Raw genomic sequence first — 19,565 nt, 5'->3', positions numbered from 1 at the left:
AGGGAGATTAAATTCTCCAATCGTACTAGGGAACTCGAGAGAGATGAGGCATCAGATATGTGTGGCCAAGCAGGAAAGCTTCCAAACTGGTCATGTTGGCCAGCAACCATCTGAACACATTTAGAAGAGTATGACACTCAGATAAAATATTTTTCAGTTTACCAATTTAAACTGACTATATTTCTTTCCTAAAATGTAAAGGGATCCCATCAGAAGAAAAAAGCGTAAACATTTCTAAAAATTGCCCCTTGTTTGTGTGGTTATAAATATGTTTTGACTGTGGTATTAGCCACTATTGGGGCACATTCGGGGCCACAAAGCTTTTTGAATAAAGGTGGAAAGAAAGAGAACCTCGTGGAATTTATGCAAACTTTTTTATGCCAGTCTCAGCCATCTCCTCCAATTTCTCCTTCGACTCATTGGGGGACACAGAGACTGTGGGTGTGTGCTTCTGCCGTCTGGAGGCTGACACTAAGTATACAAAAAAAGAGTTAGCTCCTCCTCCGCCGCATACACCCTCGCCCCCAGACCGGGCGTAACTCAGTTTTTTGCTTAGTGTCTGATGGAGGCACACGCAGTCTGGAGCTCCAGACTAGATTTTTTTTTTTTTTTTTTTGGTCACTTTCTATGAAGATAAGATAGGGGCGACGGATCCTATAGAGAGGGTCCGATCTCCCCAAATCATCAACGGGCGACCACGTGTGAGTAGCCCTCCACGTGTTTTCTCTCCCGCACCGAGGGACACATCTGGGACTTTTCCCCAGACAACCATTTTTCTTTGTTATTTTTCTAAAGAGGTGGCAACGCATCCTGATAAGAGGATTCGGTTCCCCATGAACCCCAGCGGGCGAGCACGTGTGAGTGATCCTCCACGTTGTTACTCTCCTGCAACGTGGGAATGCATTAATGCCCCTACCACCCCTAGGTAGGAGACCAGGGGTGGTCCTGGAGGCGCAGGTGAGCCAAGGGAGCGAAGCGTCGAAGACTGGTGCAGTAGCCTCCCCCTCCCGGCCCAGGGATGGGGTTGAGAGCACCACAAGCCCACGGCGCAGAAGCCACAGGGGGGAGGCCCGGCTCACCTCTCTTGTTGATGGGCGTGGAGTGTGGCCAGAGCCCCGTCGGCGGCCGCGGCCCCCGCTGTATGGTGAGGCCCGAGATTCCGCCCGCCCGCCGGCCAACTTCCGGGGGTAGCCGGAAGCCCCGCCCACTAACTTCCGGGGGCGGAGAGCGGCGGGCGCGCTCAGTTACCGGGGAGCTCCCGCCCTCCTCCCTCGAACACCGCACGTGTAGTGCGGCCAGAAGCCCCGTCGGCGGCCGCGGTCCCCGCTGTATGGGGAGGTCCGGAGTTCCGCGCGCCCGCCCGCCGACTTCCGGGGGTAGCCGGAAGTCCCGCCCACTAACTTCCGGGGGCGGAGAGCGGCGGGCGCGTACAGTTACCGGGGAGCTCCGCCCCCTCCTCATTTCCTCGCGAAGTGCGGCCGGAAGCCGCCGCCTATCTCCCGGAGTGCGCCGCAAGTGCCCCGGCGAGTAACGCCGCACGCCCCGTGGAAGAGACGCAAGGTGGACATTACCGGTGGGTGAGTGCAACCCCGTTTCGAGTGCCGCACTAGTGGTCAAGGAAGGGGTTATCCTCCTCCTCCTACCCTACCCTGCAATATGTCTGGCAAAGGGAAAGCTCATTCTTTCCTATATGCTGTTTGCGTTTCCTGTGGGGTCAGGCTGCCTAAGGCGCAGCCGGATAAATTTTGTGAAGCCTGTGAGTCGGAGCGAGCCCAGGAGCCCCCCATTGTTGCAGAGCCCAGAAGTCAGGACCCCCCAGAATGGGCGGTGTCTTTATCACACTCTATGATGTCCCTTACAAGGGCAATTGAGTCTCTTCGAGGCCCGGGCAGGGACAAGGATGGTGGTCTGCCAGCGGAAGACAGCTCGTCCACGTCTCAGGACCCTCCGACCGTTAGAGGCCGCTCCAGCACCAGACAAGCTCATAGCAAAAGAGCTCGTTCCCCGTCGGCCGGACTCTCTGGGGCTTCGGCGGCGGGTATTAGGGCATCTCGTTCCCCGTCGCCGAGCTCGGGAAGCGAGCAGGATGAGGGCGAGGAGGAGGGAGAGGAGGCCTGGAATCCAGAAAGCCTGGGATACCAAGACTCGGTGGACAGCCTCATTGAGGCAGTCAACCAGACATTAGAGATCGAGGACGATGTGTCCACGGCCTCAGGTCACAAGGTCTCCTTCAAGAAGACCAGGCGACCGCATAGAAGGTTTGCCACGCATCCGGAGTTCGAGGAGCTAGTCCAGAAACATAGGGAACACCCGGATAAGCGTTTTGCAATGCAAAAAGTGCTGCAAGCAAAGTATCCGTTTCCTCCTGAACTCCATAAAGGATGGGTGGAGTCGCCAGTAGTGGACCCACCGGTATCACGTTTGGCGTCAAGATCGCGATTGTCGATACCCAGCGGTTCTTCTATCAAGGACCCAACTGATCGCCTTATAGAGGGGCTTGCCCGCTCAGTGTATGAGGCAGCGGGGTCGGCCCTGGCCCCCTCCTTTGCGGCTACTTGGGTGGCTAAGGCCATGGTTTCATGGGCGGACGCTCTGCATAATGCCCTCCAAGACAGAGATCTTCCTGCGGAGGTCTTGGAGGTTACAAATCAGATATCAGGGGCAAGTGATTTTCTCGTCAGCGCCTCTCTGGACGCGGCCGAGTGTTCTGCTGTGGCAGCAGCAAATGCGATCACCGTTAGGCGAGCATTATGGCTGAGATTGTGGAAAGCGGATTCTATCTCCAAAAAATCCTTGACCTCATTGCCTTTTCAGGGCAATCGGTTGTTCGGTGAGAAGCTTGATAAGCTTATCTCAGAAGCCACGGGGGGAGGAGTAGTTTCCTCCCGCAGCAGAGGACTTGGCCAGCATTCAGGCAGACACAGAGGCGTTTTCGGCCCTTTCGTAACCCCTGGAGGGGGACTTCGGCCAGAGCATCCACCTCCGCAAATGATGGTCAGTTTAGGGAAAGGCAAACCTCTTACAGAGCCAATCTGCTGGGCAGAGGCCGAGGCCGTTTGCCCAGAACGAGGGGGGCCAGATCCCAAAAGCCTCCAGCAAAATGACTCGAGCCGCTTCGTACCTACGGACGACAGGGTGGGCGGACGCCTACTAAGGTTCAGCCACGTTTGGGTCGCAGTGGCACGCGACGCTTGGGTGGCAGAACTGATATCGTCCGGGTACAAGATAGAGTTTGTCGGACTCCCACCACGGCGATTCTTTCATTCCCGGTTTTCCGGAACAGTATCGCAGGCAGAGGGTTTGTTACAGGCCATAATGACGCTACGGAGCAACGGGGTCATTGTCCCAGTGCCGAAAAGCGAAGAGGCACAAGGTTTTTACTCCAACCTGTTTTCGGTCCCCAAAAAAGACGGGACAGTAAGGCCAGTACTAGATCTAAAAATCCTGAACAAATTCATCAGAGTCAGGCGGTTCCGGATGGAATCCCTCCGTTCGGTCATTGCAGCCATGGATCCAGGGGAGTTCCTGGCCTCGATCGATGTGCAGGATGCATATCTGCACATTCCGATTTTTCCTCCACACCAGAGGTTCCTGCGTTTTGCGATTGGAGGGCGACATTTTCAATTTGTTGCTCTGCCCTTCGGTCTGGCCACTGCTCCCAGAGTCTTTACGAAGATAATGGCGGTGGTTATGGCCATCCTGCATGCTCGGGGCATAACGGTACTACCTTACCTGGACGACCTGTTGGTAAAGGGGCCGTCGTTTCAGGCGTGCCAGGAGAATGTCAGTATCACGCTGGATACCCTGGCCCGTCTAGGCTGGTTGATCAATCGGAGCAAGTCGTCCTTGGTTCCAGCCCAAAGAATCGTGTTCCTAGGCATGATTTTCGACACCTCCCGGGGGCTGGTGATCCTCCCTCAGGACAAGGCGCGAAAAATCAAGCAAGGAGTGCGGAACCTTCTGCAGCCGGGCACCAGACCCATCCGGTACGGCATGAGTGTGTTGGGCAGAATGGTGGCGGCGATGGAGGCAATCCCGTTTGCCCAGTTCCATCTCCGTCCGCTTCAGCATGCGCTCTTGTCAGCATGGGACCGGAGGCTGCTGTCTCTCAGTCATCGGTGCAAGTTGTCTCCGCTGGTCAGACATTCACTCCGGTGGTGGACTCGCGACTCGTCCCTGGTCCAGGGGAAACCTTTTCCCCCGGAGCAGTGGTTGGTGGTGACGACCGATGCAAGCCTGCATGGTTGGGGAGCAGTTTTCCAGAGTCACACAGCTCAGGGGCGGTGGTCCATTCAGGAGATAATTCTCCCGATCAACATTCTGGAGATACGGGCAATACGATTGGCCCTGCAACATTTCCAGTGTTTCCTGAGACACCGGCCGGTGCGCATTCAGTCGGACAATGCTACAGCAGTAGCATATGTCAACCATCAAGGGGGCACGCGCAGCCAGGCAGCCATGCGCGAGGTCGGGCTGGTACTACGTTGGGCAGAGAAGAACCGCGTGGTAATTTCAGCGGTGCACATTCCGGGAGTCGAAAACTGGGCGGCAGATTTTCTCAGCCGACAGAGGGTCGCGGCAGGGGAATGGTCCCTGCACCCCGAGGTTTTTCAACAGATCTGCCAACGGTGGGGGACACCGGACGTGGACCTTATGGCATCCAGAGAGAACGCCAAAGTACAAAGGTTCGTCGCTCGATCCCTCGACCCGCAGGCAATCGCAGCAGACGCTCTGGTGCTTCCGTGGAGCCAGTTTCGTCTCCCGTACTTGTTCCCCCCGCTACCTCTGCTTCCAAGAGTCATCAGGAAGTTAAGGAGAGAGAAGGTTCCAGCAATTCTGCTGGCCCCAGACTGGCCTCGGCGGGCCTGGTATGCAGATCTGGTTCAGCTAGTGGTGGACGTACCCTGGCGTCTCCCAGATCGGCCGGACTTGCTGTCCCAGGGGCCGATCTACCATCCGAACTTAGGGGCACTGTGTTTGACGGCGTGGCCATTGAATCTTGGCTGTTAACACAGGCAGGATTCAGGCGCGATGTGGTAGCCACGATGGTGAGTGCCCGAAAGCCTTCTTCGGCGAGAGTATATCATCGGACTTGGGAAGTTTTTTTCCGTTGGTGTAGGGATCGCGGAGTGGCTCCTCTGGTTTTTTCGATCCCCAACGTACTGGCTTTTCTGCAGGCAGGGCTGGACGCAGGATTGGCTCCGAGTTCGCTCAGAACGCAGATCTCGGCTCTGTCGGTGCTTTTCCAACGAAAGGTCGCTTCGGTCTGGCAGGTTAGGACGTTTATGCAGGGGGTCGCACATTTAGTACCCCCCTATAAGGCGCCGACGGAATCATGGGACCTGAACTTGGTGCTCAGGGCCCTTCAGGAGGCTCCTTTCGAACCGTTACAAGAGGTTTCCTTACCTTACCTGTCCAGGAAGGTCGTTTTTCTGGTAGCTATTACGTCTATTAGGCGGGTTTCGGAATTGGCGGCTTTATCTTGTAAACCGCCGTTCCTGACCTTTTATAAGGATAAGGTAGTTTTAAGGCCAGCTCCTCCCTTCTTGCCGAAGGTTGTCTCTGCATTCCATATCAACGAAGACATTGTCTTACCCTCGTTTTGCCCGGCACCGGTGCACAGGGTAGAAAAGGCATTGCACACCTTGGATCTGGTAAGAGCTCTTAGGAGGTATGTGACAAGGACAGCTCCTTTCCGCCGGACAGACTCTCTATTCGTGATCCCAGAAGGGCGGCGAAAGGGGCTCGCTGCGTCCAAAGCGACTTTGGCCAGATGGGTTCGCCTGACGATCCAAGAATCTTATGAAATTAGTGGCACGCCGGTTCCGGCAGGGATCAAGGCACACTCGGCTCGAGCAGTGGGTGCCTCATGGGCACTGCGACACCAAGCTTCAGCGGAACAGGTGTGCAAAGCAGCTACCTGGTCCAGCTTGCATACGTTTGTCAAACATTATAACGTACATACCCAGGCATCCTCGGATGCAAGCCTGGGAAGAAAGATTCTCCAGGCAGCAGTTGCACACCTCTAATCAGGGGCGCAAAATAGCATGGATTGGGTGAGCTAAGATCCCGCCCAGGGACTGCTTTAGAACGTCCCACAGTCTCTGTGTCCCCCAATGAGTCGAAGGAGAAACATGGATTTTTGTGAGTACTCACCGTAAAATCCTTTTCTCCGAGACGCTCATTGGGGGACACAGCACCCACCCTACTAGCCAGTTGGCTTTTGCTTATTTTTGAGTTATACAAATCCTTATGTAAGGATCAGGGTGGTCCCTTTTCCAGACGTATAATTTCTTGCCTGAATTTAAGGCGCGTTCTCCTACTGCTTATGCACTAAACTGAGTTACGCCCGGTCTGGGGGCGAGGGTGTATGCGGCGGAGGAGGAGCTAACTCTTTTTTTGTATACTTAGTGTCAGCCTCCAGACGGCAGAAGCACACACCCACAGTCTCTGTGTCCCCCAATCAGCGTCTCAGAGAAAAGGATTTTACGGTGAGTACTCACAAAAATCCATGTTTTTTGAGCATGGAATAGAGCTTGAATGGGATGAAGTGTGGCCAAACCCATCCAATAGATTAATTATAAAATAACCCACAAAAGTGGCATATTACGCAGAAATGTACGTCTGCCGTGACTGACATACATTTCTGGTGGTGTCATGTGACAGCTGAAAGATGTGCGCACTCCAGCACTCCCTTCATTATGGCTGGTATATAAAACACCAGTCATAATAAATTGGTGCCTATATGTAAAATCAACTGTCCTTGGATTTTATTGCCTTTTCTAAAGAAGTGTTAATTGAGCTACCTACAGATTTAAAGAAGAAATTGGGCTTTATCTGCTTCCTAATTTATGCTATGATCTATAGAACTATGAACTCTGTCCAAAAATCACCAAGTCTTAAATGAGTTGGGAGACGTACAGTATATAAATAGATTTAAATAGAAATTGGTCCGCTTATTAATGAAAAATACTGCGCTAATTATTCTGTAAAGAAAATCCGCTATTTGGGAATAAAATCTATCAAACACTAACATTCTGACATAAAACAAAGTTGAACACTCACTCTTCACAGTGTAAAAGGTACCCCCTACTCAAAAATAACGTACGTAATCAAAAAAGAAAACTCACAATAATTGTAAGCATACATTTGACTAGAGAAAGTGTATCAGATGGTTAAAATGCTGTGGAATCTCAAAAGAAATTGTTCACATTGCAGCAGATTGTATAGCTGATACATAACAAATATTGCAAATTACACCACTTAATTCTAAAACTTTTTTTTGCTGCAAATTGAATTATGTAATCCATATACAATTAAATCATACTTAATACTTTAAAGAAAGCTTAAAGATGCATTTACCTAGGGAGATTTCTGCCCATAGTGATCACTAACATATAGCGTTATGTACAAGTCGGTTGGAATTAACATAACAGCCTGCTTATGCTGAATGATATAAACAATATAGGGGACAGCGTGATCATTCTATTCCACAAAACATCCAGATTTTCGGGAGTACATTCCCTGTTTTTTCGCAAACATGGACAATCAATAAGGAAACAAATATTTTTCTTGTTCACCGGCAGCATGCTTACAAAGACCAATGATTGGGATCCAAGTGTATTTATGAATGCTAAATAATTATGGGCCCATGTAAAAAAGGTCTTTATTGTACCTATAAATACTAGTGGCTAAAGTTTCCACACAGTATTACCCATGAAGAGTCATGATTTCCATGTATAGTTAGGAAGAAACCTGTACCTAGGCTGGCTATTTTGGCCTGTCTAGGTACAATTTTGGCCATCAGTGTATAAAAAGGACTTGGATGAACTAGAGCTGACTTAGAGGAGAGCGAACGAGGTAATTAAGGGAATGGGTGGACTGCAGTACAAAGTCAGCTTAACAAATTTCTGGTTATTGCGTTTGGAAAAGGACGGTGTAGGAGTGATCTAATTTCAATGTAAAAATATATAAATGAACATTTCAGTGATCTTTTTAACTTTATACCTGGGCCTTTAACCAGAACAATAGGGTATCCCTAACCTTATGCCGTTGATCCAGAGATTTACTCTGGTTTTTATATTTTGAGTTGGGAGCGATTATTTCCTCTACTAAAGGGCATCTGGCATCTGCCTCTAGATTATGGTAGAATTATTTCTTGGAACTTGTTGGACCTGTGTCTTTTAATCTTATTACTTAAGTAATGTTTGGTATTAGAATGCTAACATAAAGGCTTTCTACAACGTCACACAGAATTTTTTTTTTTATTTGAAATTAAGCAACTTTCTAAAAAAATTTTTTTACATTTCTACCATTTTGCTACTGTAGCGTCTGTAGGTCTTGAATCTAGCTGAGTACAAATTATCAGAAATCCTGATCCAGACATCTCGCTTTGCTCTCGAACTTCCTCTTTTTAGTGTTAGGCTAGGCTCACGCAACCATTTTTCTCTCATCCGAGAATATCAGACCGATTTTGCTGATCAGACTCTGATCAGAGTATGATCCAATTTTCTCAGATTTGGAGAGAAAAAAAAAGGTTCTCCACTTTCTTCAGACTGTCCACGAAAATCGGATTGCCCTTGAATATCATCCGTTTTCCACGGGCCGATAGACTTGAAAGGCTGAGTGCGATCCAAATATTAGAAGCAAATTATGTATGCTGCTCTTATTTTCCTCTGACCACTCTGTCCGAGGAAAAAATTCAGACGTGCTGCACAGCCTCATTGAATAGCTTTGGGTCGGATAGCACTTGTCCGATTGTCAGGGTCATGTGCACAAGCTTTTAAAGATGGTATCAGGGAGAGGGTTGTACATAGATTTTTACAGTGTAAAGTGTCTATAGTGTCAGGGAGGGCAAAGAAAATTTGCTTTAAAAAATTAGGAAAGTGCATGAAGAAGAGAAGCTGTGCACTTTGAATACCCACAGACCTTGCATCAAGCCTATGTTACTGGGGGAGGTACTCGCGAGAAAAAAAAAATCTGGAACTGGATTAGGCTGTAAACTGCATATCTAAGGGTCTGGAAAAAAAATTGGGAATGAAGATTACAGCATCAAAATTAGTCATTAGAATGTTTTTCCAATTTTTGATAAAAGGAAAAAACATTACACAAAGTTAAAAAATGAAATAAGGTAACTACCAACACATGCAAAAATTATCTCCGACATCTTTAAATTACAAATATTTTTTTTACAATGTCCAATTTATGTGGCTTGGCATAGTTTCTCGTCCTCACAATTGGCAAATTTTTGTTTTTTATTTTTAACTGGTACTTACAGTATATTGTAGTTCTATCATTTGAAACTTAATGCTGATCACTTTTACCCTGTCTGATATCCAAAAATTGCCTATTCATTCCTAGATTTGTAGGGTAGGTATTTTCCAGAGTTGTTTGTGTCTGTTTTTGTTAGCTTTATAAAGGTAAAATGGAAAATTGCAGGATAAATTATAATAATAAATGGGGAGCAACTAAAAAAAAGCGTTTGATTTATTATTTTGATTTAGTCTATTGTTACCATTAATATGAATATAAAATGGATAGCTGACAAAGATGTGGCGATGATTCAACTGCTTTGCTGCAACACATACATTTTTCATATAACAAGGGATGTAGAAAGGAACTTTATTAATTGTTATCCTTCACTAATATTTAGTATTTATGCACAGAATTGGTGGGAGGGTAACCTTTGTGTACATTTTTTCTTTTCTAAGCGAGAAAGGTAATGTTGAGTAAACCTGTAGATAGGTGATAATTGATATCAAAAATATAAAAAATTAAAACTGCATACAGTACCTAGATCTATTTCAAAAGAAAGATATTTGGGGATGGCTTAATTCAGAATTGACTCATTATTGTGGGCCTATGTTATTTTCCAATATATAGTGGAATTAATTGAATGTTTTTTTCCTTTTTAATTTGAGGTTTTAATTCTGCTGGTAATTTGTGTGCTGACCTACTACAGTAATAAAAGTGCTTTGATGAATTGTAAATGTGAGATTTTGAAAGTCTTGTTTTATAAATAATGAGATTTATTAAACCAACAAAAAATAGCAAAAAGTATTTGCCCCTTTTGAAATTTCCACTTTGATTTTATATTTGTCAAAGGATGTTTTATAAGACGGTTAGTAAGTGTGTAAATACACTGCACAGTTTATGAATTATTGCATTCAGTGGAAGCAGATATATAGTTCTGGTCTTAAAACTGAATGAATGGAATTAACTTAGATCCTTGCTTGACTGCTACTTACCGTATTTTTCGCTTTATAAGACGCTCCGGATTATAAGACGCACCACAATTTTTGAGGAGAAAAATAAGAAAAAAATATTTTTTAATAAAATGGTGGTGCCTCTTATAATCCTTGCATCTTATTGCTTACCAGGGTTGGTGGCTGCGGTGTAGCGGGGTCCCAGGCTCGCTGCTGGAGGAGGCAGGTGTGGAGTGATGCTGCAGGCCGCATTCAGGGATGAGGGGGGGCTCCGAAGTGTGCCGTTGCTGCTGCAGAGTCTTGTGCTGGTGTCAGGTTTCTCCACTTGTCCGGCGGTTGGAGGCCGGTGCTGCGGGTGCCTCCGGTGCGGCGTTGTGTGCCCATCGATGCCCGGGGCTCTGCCGACATTGTTCGACAGACCAGAGCCCCAGCATTTCCTCAGTTCCCTGTATACGTGCGCTGAAGTGCCGGTAAAAAAAAAAATGGCCGCCGGCGCGTGCGCAGATGAGATCTCGGGACCCAGTTCTCGAGAGATGAGATTTGAAATCTCATCTCTCGAGAGCTGGGTCCCGAGATCCCATCTGCGCACGCGCGGCGGCCATTTTTTTGCAGGCACCACCGCGCGCACACAGGGAACCCAGGGAAAATGGACGCCGGCGCGTGCGCAGATGGGATCTCGGGACCCAGCTCTCGAGAGATAAGATTTCAAATCTCATCTCTCGAGAACTGGGTCCCGAGATCTCATCTGCACACGCGCCGGCGGCCATCTTTTTACCGGCACACAGGGAACCGAGGAAATGCCGGGGGTCTGGCCTGTCGCACAATGTTGGCAGAGCCCCGGGCATCGACGGGCACACAACGCGGCACCGGACACACGCGGGACAGCGGCCAGCAACCGCCGGACGCCCCCGATCACAGCCTAGGTAAGGCATGTCCGCTTTGTAAGACGCACCCCTGTTTTCCCCCCAAATTTTGGGGAAAAAAAGTGCGTCTTACAAAGCGGAAAATACGGTATATATTTTTTTTATTGCTGCCTGCTGGATTTTAGCTTTTATCCACTGATTTAGATGCATAGCTTTTGGTCACCTGAAAACAAGTTGCTGCTCTTTACCACCTCTTTGTTATAGATTGCTGTTGTGATTGTCCACTTTCCAGTTTCTTTATTAAGATTTCAAAATTTGTAATAGCTTTGAATCCTCCAACACGGTCTTTCTTGCTAAAAGTTTCTATTGTCTAACTATTTTTCATATTCAGTTTCAAGACCAAAGCAATAACAAAAAGATGATTAGTAGATATTTCTAGCCAATGTGCAATGGACAAATGAACATTATACTGTCAAGCAATGGATTATGGCTGTTTAACTTTTTTTTTTTTTCCAGAAAATTTCTGAAAAATAATACCTACAATTTTTGCAAGTGCAAAAACTATTTTGTAGTGTAATGGTAAAGAGGCATTATGATACCTCGGAATCTAAATATCTCTCCATTATTGTGGGAATTTTTATTTTAATAAATTAAATAGCTGTCCGATGCTTATTTTTGTGTTTGTTTTAAATTCAATCTGTAACTAGTTCCCTAATATTTTTTTTTATCTGGTATTACTGTATTTAGTTATTTATTTCTGAAAACTAATGAATTATTTTTCTTCAGTTGGGTTACGTAATGTTATAGTAGTGACTTTTTGTTGGATTTACATTTATTTGCTTTCTCAAGAGTCACTATCTTAAGTCACCATAACTTCCTATAACTTCCCATAGACTGTATGACACCAGTACCCAAGAGAGGGAGATAAACTCCTATTACAGTTGCTGATGATGATTTCTCTACTCCTGTTACACAGTTATAAAATGATGAAAGTTCATCCTTTTATCTTCTTGCTGAATGAGTACTTTAACTGTGGTCATTTGAACATATTACTAATGAGTATTGATTAGCAAGTATACTTGTTGCTCTGGTTTTTCCAAGCATGCCAAAATACTCATAGGTCACCCGAGCATGCTTGGAAAAACCCGAGCATGCTCGGATGTCCTCCGAGTATTTTAGCGTGCTCGGAGATTTAGTTTCTATCGATGCAGCTGCATGATTTGCGGCTGCTGGACATCCTAAATACATGTGAGGAATGCCTGTTTGTTAGGGAATTCCCACATGTATTCAGGCTGTCCAATAGCCATAAATCATGCAGCTGAGGTGACGAAAACTAAATCTCCGAGCACGCCAAAATACTCGGAGGACATATCCGAGCAACGAGTATACTCACTCATCACTAATCCCTACATAAATGCTGCAATAACTCAAAAACTGCATTTTATATTTACTCAGCTTTCCACTATCTAATTGCTTTATGAGAAGGGTTTCCGATCCTAAACCATTTACTGTGACAAATATGTATAAAGGGAGCATCTGTAGAAGGTACCTACTTATTCACATTACTGTAAGGCTATGTACCCACGCTGCAGTGATGCTGCGGAAATTTCCACAGCATTTCCACAACTCCCGCCACAGGAAAAACGCATGAGTTTTTCCCGAGGAAAACAAGCGTTTTTCACGCGATTTTCGCGTGCGAAATTCAAGCACATTTTAAGCATCGCTTGGAATGTGATTGACAGGTTGGGCACACTTGTCAAACATAGTGTTTGACTAGTGTGACCAACTTTTACTATTGAGGCTGCCTATGCAGCATCAATAGTAAAAGATAGAATGTTAAAAATAATTTAAAAAAATAAAAAATCGTGATATTCTCACCTTCCGACGTCCCGCGCATCGTCCCCAGGCCTCAGCGATGCTCCCATTCCCAGCGATGCCTTGCGACTAAGACCTTTGATGACGTAGTGGTCTTGAGATACTGTAGCGGTCTCGCAAAACCACTACATCATCACAGGTCCTTGCCGCAAGGCATTACTGGGAACGGGAGTTGGAGGGAGCATTGGTAAGGCTGCGCGTGACGCCGGAAGGTGAGTATAATCCGATTTTTTATTTTAATTCTTTTTTTACAGGGATATGGTACCCAGGGCCTGGAGGACAGTCTCCTCTCCTCCAGACCGTGGGTACCATCTGCACATGATCTGCTCACTTTGCGCATGGTGGGCATAGCCACATGCGCAAAGTAAGCAGATCAATGCATTCCTATGGGTGCGGAATCGCAGCGATTCCACAAAAATAATGAGCCTGCTGCGTTTTTTTACGTTATGCGATTCCGCCGCAGAAAAAAGCGCAGCATTAGCAAAGCATGTACGGAATGCCATAGGAATGCATTGGGTGCGTTCTGTATGTGTTTTCTCAGTGAAAAACGCATAAAAAATGCATACATTCCGCAACGTGGGTACACAGCCTAAAAGTTTAATTTACACTTTTCAAAATTAATTAGCAGCTACAAGTTTTAACATGTTAATTTGGTCAAAAACAAAGCGTACACCATTGCCTTAATTGTAAGAAAACAAAAATTTGCTGTCTGATAGTTTCATGACATGAGGTGATGTGTTATGACTGAGCAGATATTACTAGAAGGTTCCATCACTGTAACTCTTCTTCAGCTTCAGGCAGAAGGCTTCCAGCCAGCGAACTCTGGGCACTGGCATGAGCAGTAGAACTCAGAACCTCTTCAAAGCTTCCTTGAGTTTGGTTTGTATTTCCTACTTTAGCCTAAAATCAAGTCAGAAAACAGGAGAGTGAAGTTATAAATGAAAAAAAAGAGGTGACCACAGTAATTCATAAGTTACAATATAGAAGTCCTAAATTCCTCCCTCTTTCGTGATCTCTGGGATGAATTCTGTCCTTGGATCTAAAAATATTACAGAACCATAATATACTTGTGAATATTGGCAATTAGGGTTTGTGTATCTCTAGTAACTAGCTAGTTTGTTTGGTACACTCGATTGTCATAGATTTTGTTTATAACAGTCATGACTAGTGGGATCAATTACTTATCAGATGGATCCAAATTGATACAGTTAAACTCTTTGACTTTAATCCTTCCTGACCGACGAAAGGCATGTCTTATACAGCTGGCATTTGCCTGTAACTGCCACAGTTTCAGTTAGCCAAGATGCCACAGTCAACAAGTTGTGATTGCATCTAGAAACCTAATAAAGCCCCACATGACTTCTATCTATGTTCTATGCTTTAATAATCCAAACTACGAAAACCAGTTCTCTTAAAAATGTAAAATAAAATTATTATATGCAGACATTGAAAACATTTTTGTTACCCTTCTGTTTAAGGAAATACCACAATAGTCACTTGATATTGACAAAAGTAATTTTTAACTTAAATTTACTGAATATCAACTAATGAAAATCTGATATTTGCTTTTGAAATGGGGTTTAACAGAATAATTAAAAAAAAAAAATAATAATGAGAATGGCCTGGAGAAAATTGATGGTACCTTTAACTTAACATTTTGTGGCACCACTTTTGAGGCAATCACTGAAACTATTTCGGTAACTCTCAATGAGACTTCACCTGTCCACAGGTAATTTGGCTCGCTCCATGTGAGCAAACTGCTCCTGCTGTCTCATGTTTGAAGGGTGAATTCTCCAAACTGCCCGTTTAAGCTTCTATTTAGATCATGGCTCAGAGAAAGCCACTACAGAAAAGTCCAATGCTTTGCAGTTATTCATTCTGGGATGTTTTTAGCGGTGTTTTGGGTCATTATCCAGTTGGCATACCCACGAACTGCAACTCAAACCAAACTTTCTGGCATCGAGCAACATGTTTCGCTCCAAAATTCCTTGATAGTACCAACATTTCATTGTATTCTGTAAAAGGTCCCTATTAATCAAAAACTCTGGCGTCAAATAGCAAAATTTGTGTTACTCAAAATTGTGCAAAATTTATGCAAAGTTTGGTGGTTTGTATGCCAGTCTCAGCCATCTCCTCGACTTTTTGAAAATTGAATACAGCTTGAGTGTGATGAAGGGTGGCTAAGCACACCCAATAGATTAATGATACAATAACCAACAAAAGTGGCATGTTATGCAAAAATGTACGTCTGCCACTGACTGACATACATTTCTGGTGGTGACATGTGGCAGCTGAAAGATATTCACACTCCAGCACTTAACTATGCAAGCTTATATCTGGTAACCAGCTTACTCAATTCCTGCTCTGATTTCAACTGTGTATATCCACTCCATTCTATGCCAGCAAGCAGTTAATCCTGAATGCTACATATGTCTTTTTAACGATGCAAGCTTATATCTGGTAACCAGCTTACTCAATTCCTGCTCTGATTTCAACTCCTGTGTATATCCACTCCATTCTATGCCAGCAAGCAGTTAATCCTGAATGCTACATATGTCTTTTCAACTATGCAAGCTTATATCTGGTATATAGTTATTTCAACTTACTCTGCTTGTACCCTTATGTTGCGAGGTAAAGAAACTTTTCAAAGTGGTTTATGATGCATGTAGGTCTGGACATTGGTTTATCTGAGCCTAACATTTATTGTACCCTGCTGTCCTAGTTTAGTTTGATTAACGAGAAGAGAGAGAGAGAAAAAAAAGAGCAGGTGGAGGCATTGGTCTGCTCCTATCACCAAAATGTACCTTTCAGGTTATCCCTCAAGTACCCTCACTTGTCTTCCTTTCTTTTGAGGTCCATGCTGTCAGACTCTACACCCCCTTCTTCATGTGAGTGGCGGTGGTGTATCGTCCTCCCAGCCCCTCCCATCAGTTCCTGTATCATTTTGCCCCTTGGCTTCCACATTTTCTCTCCTGTGACACCCCACCCTCATCATGGGCGATTTCAGCATGCCCATTGGTCTTCCCCTCTCCCCATCTGCTACTCACCTTTTATCTCTAACCTCCTCGTTTGGCCTTTCGCAGCTAACTAATTCTCCAACGCATGAAGACGGAAACTCCCTCGACTTGGTCTTCTCTCGACTTTGTGGTGCAGTGTATGATTTTGCAAACTCCCCTCCCCTCTCCCGCTCTCTGACCACAACCTTCTTTCATTCTCTATCAAGAACTGCCAGGCCGCTCAGGTCACCCCCACTGTCCATACTTATAGAAACATACAAGCCATTAACACCCAGAAATTTATGAAGAACTTGCAGTCTTCATTGGCCCCTATTCTCCTCCCTCTCATGACCTGATTCTGCACTGAAGCATTACAATGAAACACTTCAAAGAGCCCTGGATGAATTTGCACCTCCTTTACATAGAACAACATGACACAGACAGCGACAACCCTGGCACACCCTGCAAACACGTTTCCTGCAGCAGTGCTCCATGTGCGCGGAAAGTCTGTGGAGAAAATCCAATCTACACAAAGATTTCATCCATTATAAGTTTATGCTTAGAACTTACAACACAGCCCTTCACCTCTCCAAACAAACCTATTTCAACACCCTCATCACCTCACTGTCCAATAACCCTAAACGTCTCTTTGACACTTTTCATTCCCTGCTCAACCCAAGAGCACAGGCCTGAACCACAGAGCTTCGAGCTGACGATCTGACCAATTACTTCACAGAAAAAATTGACCATATCCGACAGGAAATTATCTCCCAATCCCCTCATACCATGCACTGTCCTCCCTTCCCCACTGCATCTAGCTCACGCTCTGATTTTGAACCAGTCACAGAAGAAGTAAGCAGGCTCCTTGCACCTTCTCGCCCAACCACTTGCACCAGTGAACCATTTCTGTCACATCTCCTCCAGTCCTTTTCCCCTGCTGTCACCACTCACCTAACTAAAATATTTAACCTCTCTCTCTCTTCTGGTATTTTTCCCTCCTCATTTAAGCATGCCATCATACATCCACTACTTAAGAAAACATCCCTCAACCAAAACTGTGCCGCTAACTATAGACCCGACTCTAATCTTCCCTTCAACTCTAAACTCCTGGAATGCCTGGTCCACTCTCGTCTCATCCGCTTTCTCTCTGATAACTCTCTTGTTGAGCCTCTACAATCCGGTTTCCGCTCTTTACACTCTACTGAAACTGCCCTCACTAAAGTCTCTAATGATCTACTAACAGCTAAATCTAATGGTCACTACTCCATGCTAATTCTCTTGGATCTCTCTGCAGCATTCGACACTGTGGATCATCAGCTCCTCCTCACTATGCTCTGCTCCATCGGCATCAAGGACACCAGTCTCTCCTGGTTTTCCTCCTATCTCTCTGACCGCTCCTTTACTGTATCTTTTGCTGGTTCCTCCTTCTCTCATTTTCCACTTACTGTTGGGGTTCCTCAAGGATCAGTCCTAGGCTCCCACTTCTTCTCTTTGTACACTGCCCCTATTGGTCAAACAATCAGTAGATTTGGTTTCCAGTACCATCTCTATGCTGATGACACCCAATTATACGCTTCTTCTCCTGACATCACACCTGCCTTTTTAGAAAACACCCGCAATTATCTAAACGCTGTGTTTAATATCATGTCCTCACTATATCTGAAACTGAACCTGTCAAAGACTGAACTCCTTGTGTTTCCTACCTCTACTAATGTACCTATACCCGACATTGCCATTTCTGTGTGTGGTTCCACTATTACTCCCCAGCAACATCCCCGCTGTCTTGGGGTCATACTTGACTCTGAGCTTCCCTTTGCCCCCCACATCCGATCACTGGCTCGCTCTTGTTATCTGCACCTCAAAAACATTTCTAGAATTCGACCTTTTCTTACTTTTGACTCCGCAAAAACTCTTACTGTTTCTCTTATTCATTCTCGTCTGGACTATTGTAACTCTCTTCTAATCTGTCTCCCTCTTACCAAACTCTCCCCCCTTCAATCTGTCTTGAATGCTGCAGCCAGGATCATATTCCTCACCAATTGTTACACTGATGTGTCTACCTTGTGCCAGTCATTACACTGGCTACCCATCCACTCCAGAATCCAGTACAAACTTATTACCCTCACCCACTAAGCCCTCCATGGCTCAGCACCACCCTACATCTCCTCCCTTTCAGTCTATCACCCTACCCGCGCCCTCCGTTCTGCTGATGACCTGAGGTTAGCATCCTCAATAATCAGAACCTCCCACTCCCGTCTCCAAGACTATACACGTGCGGCGCCAGTTCTTTGGAATGCACTTCCCAGGTCAATATGATTAGTCTCCAATCCCTACAGTTTTAAGCGTGCCCTGAAAACGCATTTATTCAGACTGGCCTACCGCCTCAGCGCATTAACCTAAGTATCCCTGTGTGGAACAATCAAAAGTTTTACCATAACCAGGTTCCCCGCATCATGTTCCCACATGCTTTATGCATCCATTAGTCCTCTGTGTCTGTACTGTTACACACTTAACATTATGGCTGGTCCATACAATCGGGGCAATTGTTACCACCCACCTTTCGTGTCTACCTTTTTTCCTCATAGATTGTAAGCTTGCGAGCAGGGCCCTCATTCCTCTTGGTATCTGTTATGATCTATGTGATTATTGTTATGCTGTAATGTCTATTGTCTGTACAAGTCCCATCTGACATGTAAAGTGCTGCGGAACATGTCGGCGCTATAGAAATAAAATTTATTATTATTACTTAAGGCTGGCATAAAAAACACCAGTCATAATAAATCCAAACACACAGTAATCTCCAGCGATCTAAGGCAGGAAGGTAGTTATAAAAAATATTCCTTTATTTATTTTCGTTAAAAGAACATGTTACAGGTAGTGGATACCCCAGTGGACGGTAAAAAATCCAACGCGTTTAAACTCGAGTCTTAATCATGGATTACAAATTCTGACAAAATGTGACACTTTAAAAGTCTCCAGACAGGAGTGAGGAGGTGGTAGGCAACGCCCTCATTAGCATGTTTACTTAATATATCCAATTATCCACACTCAACTTCCAGGTTGAAGACAAGTTAAAAAGAGAGAGAAAGAGGGAAAAAAAAACCCACACAAAGGAAAAAAAAAAACCACAAGAAAAAAAAAAAACCCTCTCAAAATTATTTACTTTACATGCAATACCAAAAAGAGAATACATTAAAAGAATATATAAGAGGACTATACACATCTGTTTCTAAACAGTTAAATACATGCTTGACACAGCAAAAACAATTATTTTGGCGGTATTATTTTACTTGTACTGCATGATCAAATCTTGTCTGGTGTTCAGACCTGTTGGGACTCTTGTACATAATTTAAATATCCAGTAAGATTCCCGATTGAGGGTTTTTCTCTGAAAATTTCCACCTCTTACTGATTTTTTAATTTTTTCTATGCCAATAAATCTGAAATGGGTGAGGTCTCGTTTATGACAATTAATGAAATGCTTGGACACCGCAGAGACATTCAATGCATAAGGATTAGTAGTGTCGGACAGATGTCTTCTAATGCGTTTCTTTAAAAATCTACCAACAAATATTCCATAGTTTTTTTTATTGTATATTCCCTACTTTGGCAGATAAATTATCCCC

At 45.1% G+C, this 19,565-nt stretch overlaps 1 protein-coding gene across 3 annotated transcripts in view; it reads right to left on the bottom strand.

The window, feature by feature from the left end:
• The window catches only part of TPD52L1 (TPD52 like 1), a 295,522-nt gene that overhangs the window by 94,699 nt on the left and 181,258 nt on the right, over positions 1-19,565 (bottom strand). The window contains exon 8 of one of the 3 annotated variants that reach the window (XM_073575754.1): positions 11,855-13,843. The exons of 1 other annotated variant lie outside the window; for it this stretch is intronic. In XM_073575754.1, coding sequence (XP_073431855.1) covers positions 13,715-13,843 — 129 coding nt within the window. In that variant the 3' untranslated portion in view covers positions 11,855-13,714. Of the gene's footprint in view, positions 1-11,854; positions 13,844-19,565 lie in introns of those variants that run through there. One more of the 3 variants, XM_073575756.1, reaches the window with a different exon arrangement.

The sequence above is a fragment of the Dendrobates tinctorius genome, unplaced genomic scaffold (assembly GCF_039654945.1).
Source record: "Dendrobates tinctorius isolate UK_male_01 unplaced genomic scaffold, ASM3965494v1 ptg000046l, whole genome shotgun sequence".
In the NCBI taxonomy this organism is placed as follows: domain Eukaryota; kingdom Metazoa; phylum Chordata; class Amphibia; order Anura; family Dendrobatidae; genus Dendrobates; species Dendrobates tinctorius.
Note: the sequence above shows the minus strand (reverse complement) of the source record. Positions and strands in the feature narration are given on the sequence as shown.